This window comes from Blennius ocellaris (assembly GCF_963422515.1).
Source record: "Blennius ocellaris genome assembly, chromosome: 10".
NCBI lineage: Eukaryota > Metazoa > Chordata > Actinopteri > Blenniiformes > Blenniidae > Blennius > Blennius ocellaris.
In genome coordinates, this window is record NC_137659.1 from 20234784 (window position 1) to 20246274 (window position 11491).

At 38.9% G+C, this 11491-nt stretch overlaps 1 protein-coding gene across 1 annotated transcript; it reads left to right on the forward strand.

Annotated features, from left to right (window-relative positions):
* Nucleotides 1-6584: 6584 nt before the first annotated feature.
* On the forward strand, nucleotides 6585-8118 carry foxc1a (forkhead box C1a; the record flags this gene model as incomplete). Its single annotated transcript, XM_080504081.1, has 1 exon — nucleotides 6585-8118. Exon 1 carries the CDS (start codon nucleotides 6700-6702, stop codon nucleotides 8116-8118), a length of 1419 nt encoding a protein of 472 aa, XP_080360207.1. The 5' UTR covers nucleotides 6585-6699.
* Nucleotides 8119-11491: the final 3373 nt, after the last annotated feature.

Sequence of the window (11491 nt, forward strand, 5' to 3'; positions counted from 1 at the left end):
AATGTTCAACATTAAAGATTCATTTCGATCAGACCACTTGGAGGTGTTTGCCAAAGGAATGTTTCTTTATAGGCCGAGTAATTTCCCCAGACAGCAGTGGTCGTCTTATTTTATTTCATTTTGATTTTATTGTATTGCATTTCTTCCTACATCTTCTTTCACAGTTATATTCACACAAAGTGATGAATTTGAATGATGATTCAAATTTAAACAAACGACTTCGTGAAATGTCTTGCTGATGCTGCAAAAATAAAGTTAGGTTTGAATTGTCAACTTGTTCATTAATCTTGATTTTAAAAAGCAGACATGACACAATGTATCACAAAAAATTACAACTATAAACTTCAGGATTCTAGATTTTATCTTCAGTTGTTCTCAAGTTGGTTTTGTTATCAATCTTTTCTTTAGGAGCCAAAAAAGTTTACATGCTTTGGATTTCAAATATAATCAAGACTGTTTTCTATTTTTTTTTTCCAATTACTTCTGTTATTTAAAAAATAAATACATCTTGAAATAAGTATTATTTTGTTTCTGAGGATCATTTAAGTTGGGTTTGCCAATTTTTATTCTTAAAAAAATTACCTGAGGAGTTTTAATTGTAACTTAAAATAAAAAAGAAAAGAAAAGAAAAGCTGATTGGTGTTATTCATTGCGTAAAAAACTGAGAAAGCGGGTTCAGATATGAACTGACCCCTTTTTGGACTAAGAATCGTTTATTCGTGTTGGTTTGACTTGCACTGCCATCTTGTGGAGACTGGGAGACCAAGATCTCAAAACCAATTAATTGCGCGCCACCTCAGTTTGCTGAGGTTTAAATATGATGCAAAACAAATATGGAAAAGCTGCTATTTTAAATTAAAACTGATATTCCTACTGTTTGAAATTCAGTAACTGGTAAAACATTTGTGAGAATCCAACTAGTGATATGGGATCCTCATTAGACAACAATCAGTGTTGGAAGTATCAGATACATGCATAATAGACTTTGACCTAAGAAATTCTACATGCCCTGCACATTTTGAACATTTTTATTGAACTCTTGGATTTTACCCTGATCATATATTTTCTTTTAATTTAACTATATAAGGTCATTTGTGCAAGGTATTGTCAAATTATATGTATCTAACAGTGCTGACACACATTCAGGAGGGTTTCCAAAGAGCCTGCAATCGTCTACAGTGCAAGAAGAGTTGTCATCACTGTTCATCCTGCTATTCATCCACTGAAATAAAATCTGTAACGCAATAGCTTACATTATGCTCATCCTAAACTAGGCAGATTTGGAACTCAACACATAAAGGACACCATAGAGTCTACATATCTTACCAGTCCAGATAACTCAGTGATATTATATTAATTGCAGAGGCCTCAAGGACGTAGAATATCATCAAAAACATCCATCCGTCGACTCACTTCATGCAGTTCGGTATATGTGACATTTGATCTTTATTGTATATTTGCTCTGAAAATTGTGCATCACTTAAAACTTTCAAATGAAAAATTACATGTTGAGAAGTACATCAACACTCCAAGCTGCTCCTGAAGCTCATCCCTTTGAGATGTTTACTGCACGTCAATGGAAACAGGTAGAAATTATGGACTAATGAAGTTGCAAACTAGCAATTCAGTACATGACTAACTTTAGTTCTCCATAATTAGCAACAAACCCCTGTTTATTTTATTGTAGTTGAATTTCAGGACTTTAAAGTTTGACCAAGTCACACGATTTAGGGTTTTTATTGGAATAAAGCAGTCATTTTGTGTCTTTCAAGTTTTCTCCCAATGAACAGATTAACTTTTCAATGGATTTGTGGATTAGATAGTTTTAGCTACACACAACGTGTTTTTCTGTGTATTTTCTTTTCTAATAAATTTTCATGTCTCATATTAATGTTGATTAATTATTGTCACTTCAAATTGTAAACCACATTGAATCAAAGTTCTTCCTCTTGTATCTGTCATTTCCAACCTCCAATATCAGTTTGTTGTTGTTGAGTTGTTTTTTTTACATCACAGTAAATTAAATCAAATATAGGTCAAACCTGCAACCTACTGATCGTCAGTGTTACACTGTGCAATTATTAAATTGTTTCTCCAAATGTGTTTTAACTACAATGATGGTTTTCAGACAAGTGCTAGAGTTTATTTATTCTGTATTAATTAGTCCTTAATATTAATCATTAGTTCTGATAAAAAAATGTTCTTCAAATGTCTTTTTTTAAAAATACGAAACAGTTTTTCAGATATAAATGATGTGTTTTGGTGGTCTGTTACAAACATGTTTTGGCTCAAAGGTAAAAGTACTGAAGACAACATACATGCATTTGAACCCATTTACAATCTGAGACTGTGTAGATGCAAAATTACACGTGTATACATGTGTGATTGGTGAGCGTAAAGTGAGATTCGGGCCCCTGTCGGTGGACGGATCCATGAAAGGAGACAATGAACGTGGACTAAATGAGGCTGTTGCATCTGGTGTTCAGTGGTTTCTTCAGCCAGGTCTTTTGTTGTGAATTATATATCCAGAGCTTCACAACAGTAGCCTTAGTGACCATAATAGTACTTCTCAGTGATTCAAACAGACTACATCCAATATCACTGTGACCTATGAAACTAATAATGCGTGCATTTTTCAGAACTGGCTCACCAGATGAAAAAAAAAAAAAGGTTGACGGGGATGAAGCCACATGTGGCTTCATCAGGTTTATATGTATGACCTCTGGGAACTGGATAGGTAATGAGGAAAGAAAATTAAAGGGTTCATATCATGCTAAATTAACTTTCTAATAGCTTTCTAACAGCATTATGCTCCATAGCTGCTAATGAAGCAACAGATGTGAAAAAAGGCTAACTCTTCCTCGCTTATTCCAGTTTTCCATTGCCTCGTGCTGAACAAAGAAATCAGAAACAGACCCTGCGCTGTGTCACAGAGGGGATTGACCAACCACAGTTGACCCTCCCACCAGTCGTTAAGCTCTGTTGGGAAAAACACTGCAATTGCTCTACTGTTTGCCGTATCAACTTGTACAGAACTGGAGTTTCCCCCCCTTTTCTCTCTAAGCCTCTGAAGACCCATTGGATCATTTTCATTGTTGATGGAAATTCACCAACAAAACTTCCCAAAGGTTTGCATGTGTGAAACAAAGGCTTAAAGAAAACAGGCTTTGCTACAAAACTGGATAAAACATGGATCTGTGCCAACTAGAAATGTGGGAAATAATTTGATTTTGCTTTTACTGTGCAGGTCTACTTAGCATGATAGCCTGTTAGCATTCGCACTGCAGCTAATGTAGCTCAGTGGCTGTTCATAAGTTTGTGTACTTGGATGATATGCAAGAGTGATAAACGTCAGGAGACATTCGACATGTGCTGCTTTAAAACAATGCTGTAATGTATATCCAGAGCAACAGAATGAATACATTCAATACAATGTGAAGAACTAAAACAGTTAGCATTACAATTAGCAGATGTTACCGCTAACTATAACAAAACATACAACCTAACTAAGAAAGATTTTCAGACACACAAAATTCTTTCACTACTCTTTCTAAAACGTCCCGCTGCAGCCGCAGAGTCTGAACTTCATCAGGAGCCTCTCTTTCTGAGTCAGATTCTGGTTCAAACTGGTATTTCTTTTCGGTCCCAGGATGGGCTCGGTGTGGACTTGGACTGACGGACAGCATATTCTCAATAGAACTAATAGGATCCACTATTCTGATGGCCGGACATAAAATAAATGCTGTATTTGGGGAAATAAAATCTGAATACAGCATTTTTGGAGCTAAGAGGCCTATGTGAAATTGCTAAAAAAAAAATGGTATAATATGACCCACAGTCATAGTCTCTATTAGGCTGAGCAGCGGCAAAACATTTGTACCAAAGAATGGAGTGACGGGAGCCACCCAAGCTGAAGATGAACATGGAAGCATTTACAGATCGTTATAAACACCCACAAATCTCAGTAAAATGCATTACACAAATTGTATAAATCATACAAACATATCTACATTCATACATAACTACACGTGTTTACACATGTATCTAATATCCACTTACACAGACAAACAAATATTAATATACATTGAAAAGCACGTGCAAGTTACTTTGATATTATGAATGCACCCAATAGTCCTCATACTCTATTCCAACCACTTGGTGTCTTGTATCCGCTCCGTCATTCTGCAGTACTGCAAACAGCCCCAAGGTGGCAGCAGCCTTTAATAAATGCCCCATATCAATTTAATCTGCTCCAGGCTCTCAAAACTCTCTCACAAGACACATTAATAAATATCAGCCTTTATAATAATAAATGTTTTTAAATTAAAAAAAAAAATCACCTGCGTGACTTTAGGAAAAAATCCGGGTAATAAAATATGAGACATATTATATATGGCATATTTCTTGGTCCCGGATAAACAAACCTAATAATGGGAGTCTTTCAATTGAAAATAACGTATTTATTTAAATAGTGGACATTGCATCTGGAGGTTAATGAGAGTTACAGTACAATTTAAGATGAAGATGCTGACTTTACCTGGACATGTATGAAGAGACTGTTTTCTGCAGACGCGTTGCACAGTATCCTCTCTGAACACCAGAGGGCGCCAAAGGCGTAATTATGTGTCTCTCTGGCGAGACGATTCTTCGCTCCTCTTTTCTCCTTTTCTTTCTGTGTCAGCAGAGTCGGGTTGTTTATATTTCTATCAGTTAATCTGTTTTCTGGTGTTGTAATTTGGCAAAATAGGAAAGACCAAGTAAAATATTATTAACTTGTACCTTTGACAAGGATTAAATATTTATGTAAATATATATGGTGATTTTGGCCTTTACTTATAGAGAAACTACAGCACTGGTGCCAAAACAAACAATATTTAAAATATGCTTTGAATCAAATAAGAATAAATGGCAAATGGGCTGTCGCTTTATTTTTTTTTAAATGTTTCTAATTAAAGCTTTAGTCCTTACATTTTTTTCCATGGGGGGAAAAAAAGCAACCATAAATTATGCGCTTTTTTTCTTCTTCTTTTTTTTTTAATGTAATTTGTTGTGATGTTTAAATCGTGTTTTCCAGTGTCTTTCAGCCCTGGATATCTTAAATAATAGAGGGCTAAGGAGGGCTGGGTGGGCAGGCCGTGGTATTAAGTAAAAGGCCCGTCGTGAATTGTGTAAATAGCCCAGGGCGATGGAAAAAGTTCATGCCCGGGTCCATGTAAGGAGAAACCGGCAGAGCACCAGGCCACTGCACGGACATTTAATTAAGACGACCTGCGGAGGATTACAGTGATATTGGGACTGTAACTTTGCCTCACAATGATCATTAACAATTTCATGCACAGTCGCGCCTGACAGCAGGGCAATATAGGGGCCTTCAGGGTCGGATTATTCAACTTTTTTTCTGTCTTTGGTCAGCGGAGTTTTGCACTGATTCACTCTCCAGGCCTCCGCCTGAGCCTATTCCAAACGACTCCAGAAAGAAATGTACATTTTCAAGCCTCAACATGCAAGAATAAACAAAAAACAAACAAACATATCTTTAAATAATTAGCCATCAAAGAGTTAAGTATGTTGAATAGCCCTGATTTGTTTGTTTATGCAGTGAGCAGGGCAATAAATTGTGGAGAGAGGAAAAAAAAGGGCTCAAACGTCACATTGAGGCATTTTGATGAGAAAACACACATGTGAGGTGTCGTCGTCGTCCCATTTGGTTTCCTGCCTTTAGATGCGTTTTCTAGAATAAACTCCCACACCTCGGATGCTTCTCGGGCCCTGAAGTGTCTTTAATTCCCGGTTGTAATGAGATCGCACCTCACCACCCACTGCCAGCGACGCGCACTTTGATCTGACGCTCATCTGCCGCTCCAAAGGGGGAGAGAAAGAAAAAAAAAAGCTTTAAAATACGTTAACCTGTGGTTCAACCTCGCCATTTGGTTTACGACGTTTTTTAAACGCAACGAGATAACTGACTGTCAGCGGCCAATGAAAATATACAAACATCGGTAAATAATTGCGTTAATGTGTGGTTTTTTTTTTGATAAGGTATAATCATTTCTCAAATTAGTATATATGGATCAGATATTTAAAGTCGAACAGTTAACATGTGGTTTTTTTTTTTCTGAAGACAGTTGAATGTCTGAAGAAGAATGTGATTGAGAAAGGGTGGAGGATTATGCATTTTATAGTTTGATTGTGTACTTGTGAGTTACTCTGGCACGTCTGGAGTCTTGGCTGTAGTGGGCTGGGAGTTACCAACACCTCCTCTAAGGTTTTTTTTTTTTTTTTTTTTTTTGTATGAAAAGCCCAGAGTGTGGCCAGCAGCTTTCTGCTCTCTCTGCACGGGGCTCACTTCCCATTGGACGACTCCTGCACTTTTCTGGGCGGCGCTTCCCCGGCAGCAAAAAAGGAGGAAAGAATTTAACTGCGCAAAAAGTCCTGTGTGCTGACGGATGTCCAAAGTTCAGAACTTTTTCAATGTGCGTTTCGAGTGGACACAAGGATGGGGACAGCCTGAACGCAGCAGTCTGCGCCGTGAATCAGAGTTTTTCTCTCTTTTTGCTTTTGAGAAGCTGAGATTTGAGCAGACAGGAGGGAGAAGTTTCACTTTTTTTCCTCCCCGACTTTGGAGCTTTATTTTTTTATTTTTATTTTTTAACGGGATCACAGTAAAATACAAACAACAACCAAAAAAAACAACAAAACATGCAGGCTCGCTACTCAGTCTCCAGTCCCAACTCTCTGGGTGTCGTGCCGTACATCAGCAGCGACCCGAGCTACTACCGGGCCGCTGCCGGTGGCGGATACACCGGAATGGCAGCACCGATGAACATGTACTCTCATGCGGCTCACGACCAGTATCCTGCCAGCATGGCTCGTGCGTATGGACCGTACACCCCCCAGCCGCAGCCCAAGGATATGGTCAAACCTCCCTATAGTTACATCGCGCTCATCACTATGGCTATCCAGAACTCGCCTGACAAGAAGGTGACCCTGAACGGGATTTACCAGTTCATAATGGAAAGGTTTCCATTTTACCGAGACAACAAGCAGGGCTGGCAGAACAGCATCAGGCACAACCTCTCGCTGAATGAGTGTTTCGTCAAGGTGCCCCGCGATGATAAAAAGCCCGGTAAAGGCAGCTACTGGACCTTGGACCCGGACTCTTACAACATGTTTGAAAACGGGAGTTTCCTGAGAAGGAGGCGGCGGTTCAAGAAGAAGGACGCGCTGAAGGAGAAAGAAGAGCGGCTGCAGAAGGACCCGCCGCCGAGGCAGCAGGGCCGGGAGCAGGAGCAGCCGGTGCAGGGCTCCCAGCCCGTCCGGGTCCAGGATATTAAGACTGAGAACGGGACCGTCACGCCACCGCAGGCCGACTCACCCTCCCTGAGCACCGTCCCTAAGATCGAGAGCCCGGACAGCAGCAGCATGTCCAGCGGGAGCCCCCACAGCATCCCCTCCAGCAGGTCCATCGGCATGGACAGCTCCGAGCACCACCAGCACCACAGCCAGGCCTCGACGCAGGGCTTCAGCGTGGACAACATCATGACCTCCCTCCGGGGGTCTCCGCAAGGGGCCACAGAGCTCTCCTCCAGCCTCAGCGCCTCCACCAGGACAGGTATAACACCGTCTTTGTCCTTAAACTATTCCCCGACTCAGACGTCTGTCTATAGTTCGCCGTGTAACCAAAACTCCATCTCCACTACCTCCAATGCGACCTACCATTGTAACATGCAAGCCATGAGCCTTTACGCTGGGGACAGATCCAGCCACTTGGCACCGAGCACCACGGTGGACGAAACATTGCCAGATTACTCAGTCACAACCACCTCATCCTCCCTGAGCCACGGTAATCTAAACTCTGGGCAGGAGGGCCACCATCCTCACCAAGGGAGGCTCACCTCATGGTACCTCAACCAGGCCGGAGACCTGGGCCACCTGGGCGCAGCCTACCCGGCGCAGCAGCAGAACTTCCACTCAGTCAGAGAGATGTTTGAGTCCCAAAGAATTGGCTTGAATAACTCGCCGGTGAATGGGAATAACAGCTGTCAGATGTCATTCCCACCGAGCCAATCCATCTATCGCACTTCGGGAGCTTTCGTATATGACTGCAGCAAGTTCTGACCCCCCCCCCCCCCAAAAAAAAAGAAAAACCCCAAACAGGCTCAGTGCTTTCCTCTCGGTGTTTGAACTCACTCTCCCAGTGAAATCCAGCGGGTTTTACTCTTCTCTGCTGCCCACAAGCACATGGACAATATGTGACAGACAACTATAAGAGAAAAGACTTGATCTTGGTTTTTTCTAAAGAACAGTGTTACTGCAAATAACACGTAAGTCTCTCTTTGCTTTTGTGGCTTTATGTGATATGTTAAATATATGTCACTTTTCATGGACATGTAAAATGCATAGTAATTTATTTCTAAACTGTAGCCAGATATTATGGACCAAACACCCAAAAAAAAAAAAAGTGTTTCTAAATTGAATTGCCTTAATTGTCCAAAATATTTTTTTTTTGTTCCATTATAAAAGTAAGGAAAAGGAACGTGTATATCTCCGTATACTATTTCAAAGATTTTTCATTTGTTGAAAAGTATTCTGAAGGATTTGTTTGTTTGTTTAATAAATTGTCATTTTATGTGAGTTAAAGTTACGCCTCGTTTCTTATAAACTTGTATTCAGCTTAGTTGTATGTTACTTTGCAGTCTGGTCCATGTCAGATCGGTTTGAAAGGCTCGTTTTAAAATATGGTCCTGCTTCTATATTTCAAACTTTATCAATTATATGAGTTCATAATTTTTTTTAAAAAGGGAAATGACATTTTGCCGTTGTTTTCTGCACATATTTAGATGTTAGTAACACTTGAAATAGTATTACTGTTGTTAATAATAATAATAATAATAATAATAATAATAATAATAATAATAATAATAATAATACATATCTCTGAAAAGACTTTCTATATATTTAAAAAAAAGAGTCAAAACTGCAAATTGTGCATTTAATTCAGTTAATCTCGGAGTCATATAAAGGACGACTTTAGCATCCTATCAGGTGCGTTCAGGCTCCAGATCAGATAGTTCGAAATCACGTTGACCCTGTGGGACAGAGCTGGGAAACACGCCTGCACTCAGCACTACTTTGTTTTGGACTGCGTTGTGTGTTTACTGGCGCATACCGGCGCTTACTTAATATCATACCGCACATGCCAAAGATAGTCTCGTTGTCACTTCAGTTTTGATGTTTGAATTCTCACCAGTCTGGCGTGACGCCGGCTTCAATGGGGACAAAGATGACCGTCACGTTTTAATAAGTGCAACTCAGCCTTGTTTATTTGAAAGGTTTGTAGCACCAAGAGGAACATTTGGAATTCAATTAAAGCTCTATTATAATATTATATTTGGCATTTCTCCTCCCAGAGAAGATCATCTTATCAGTTTCCCCCTGTGTGTAGGCCAAATTCTTTTAAAAGAAAATCTTTAAATATGTAATTATTGATTTTTTTTCTTTCTCTAAAACATGTTTTTTTTTGTTTTTGTCAGGACTGTAAAGACGAAACTGTTTTGTTAGCCTATATTTATTTAATTAATTTTGATTAGTCTTTTTTTCTCACATCGAGTTGAATTATTTATAAGCTGTGGACAAATTAAAAAAAAAATTGATTAGTGCACCGTTTATCTAAAATATTCTGTTATTTGTTCTGAAATATTCCCGCATGTGCGTAAAAGCGTGTATCAACAGTGTTATTGATAATACTGCCATTTCTACTACTTGTACTACTACAATAATAATAATATTAATAATAAAAATAATAATAATAATAATAATATTAATAATAATAATAATAATAATGTGCGCTACACGGCCACACGCACAGCTAACACTAGCATATTTAGACACGTCATATTATGTTAACGTGTTGACATATAGACGCATATTGATTTAAAAAAGTCCAATGAGGACACTATTTAATAATAATAATAATAGTAATAATAATAACAATAATAATAATAATAACAATAGTAATAATAATAATAATAACAATAGTAATAATAATAATAATAATACACAAATATAATTTTTCAAAAAATACATATTCCAGAATGTTAAATCTGCTCTCTTTCACATCAACACTTTTTTACTTGTGTTTGGAAGAAGTTGTAGGTATTTTATTTTCTTTCTCCAAAGGGATTCAAGCGGCCAACATTTCACACACACACGCAAGATGAAATAGTCTGTCATATTGCAACGTGTTAGAACACCCTAATTAAAAAAAAAAAAAAAAAAGTAATTGAAGCCTTTCCCCCCCAAACTCAGCTTCTATCGTCAGCTTCAGGCCTTCGACGCAACAAGACCGGGGACACAGCGACACTTTGCGTTTTACTTTGCAAAACCTTGAAGCATGCTTCTCATTTCAAAAGCAGAAGAACAACGCGTATGCTGTTGGTGTAAAATCTTGCTTGTGTGCGTCCTTTGCCTCTCCGACTGCGCCACTATCAGACTCATAAAAGTCATTAGATACTCGCCCATGTGTAGGCCTAATAAACAAACGTCGTGTTAGCCCAAAGATTGATGGCGCTCTCTCAGAATGGACCAGGTCAGGAAGGAATAAAATTCAATCAGAGAGCTGGAATCGTTTTTCATGAGACGGAAAAGGCTGAGAGGGAGACGGGGGTCAATGAGGAGGATGTCGGCCGCCAAGAGCACCATCAACAATATAACAGGACATAGCACAATCACAAAGAAAGAGAGGGGGACGATAAGAGCGCAACTTTATGAGTTTGCTGTGAGGCGGATGGACAAAATGTCTCTGAAACAACCCACACGTGCAGGAAAACAAAAAGGAGTCGAGCTTATACTGTAATTACCAAAACAAAACCTCAATGGTTTCCTAAATGTGAGTCCCTGGTCTGTTCAGATTATTCCCATAAAGCAATAAATTCAATTTCAAATTAATTTCCCTTTTCGGTGAAAAATAGACTATGTCTGGGTTTTTTTCTTTTTTTGTTTTGTTTGTTTTTTTTATTTATTTATTATTATTATTTTTTTAGCTTGCAGCTATATCCCTATCCACAGTGGAGATGGTCGTTATTTTCCACAACAAAGCTCTAATCAGATTTTGCTCAGGGTTAAAACTCATTAAACGGGGGCACTTGTATTTGGTTTTCAGGGCTTCTAAAAACACACACGGAGACATTTGGGGGAGAGTTTGAGGGCTGTGCGCACTGCGCAGGCTTCACTCTGCTTCTTCCTGAAACGTTCCGCTACATTCCTGAAAACGCACAACTTCCCTCACTGCTTTGGGTCAAATAGCAAAGACAAAAAGCCCCTCTGTTGGCCCTTTTTTTCTTTAATATTCAACCAATCAGAACTGTGTCGTTCATTACAATTAGCTCAAGCACGAATATCTGTTTTAAATCCCTTTAATTTGTATTGTTTGTAACAGACCGAATGCAGTTTTATAAAGAGCCTCTTTTTTTTTTTTTTTACCTGAGTTCGT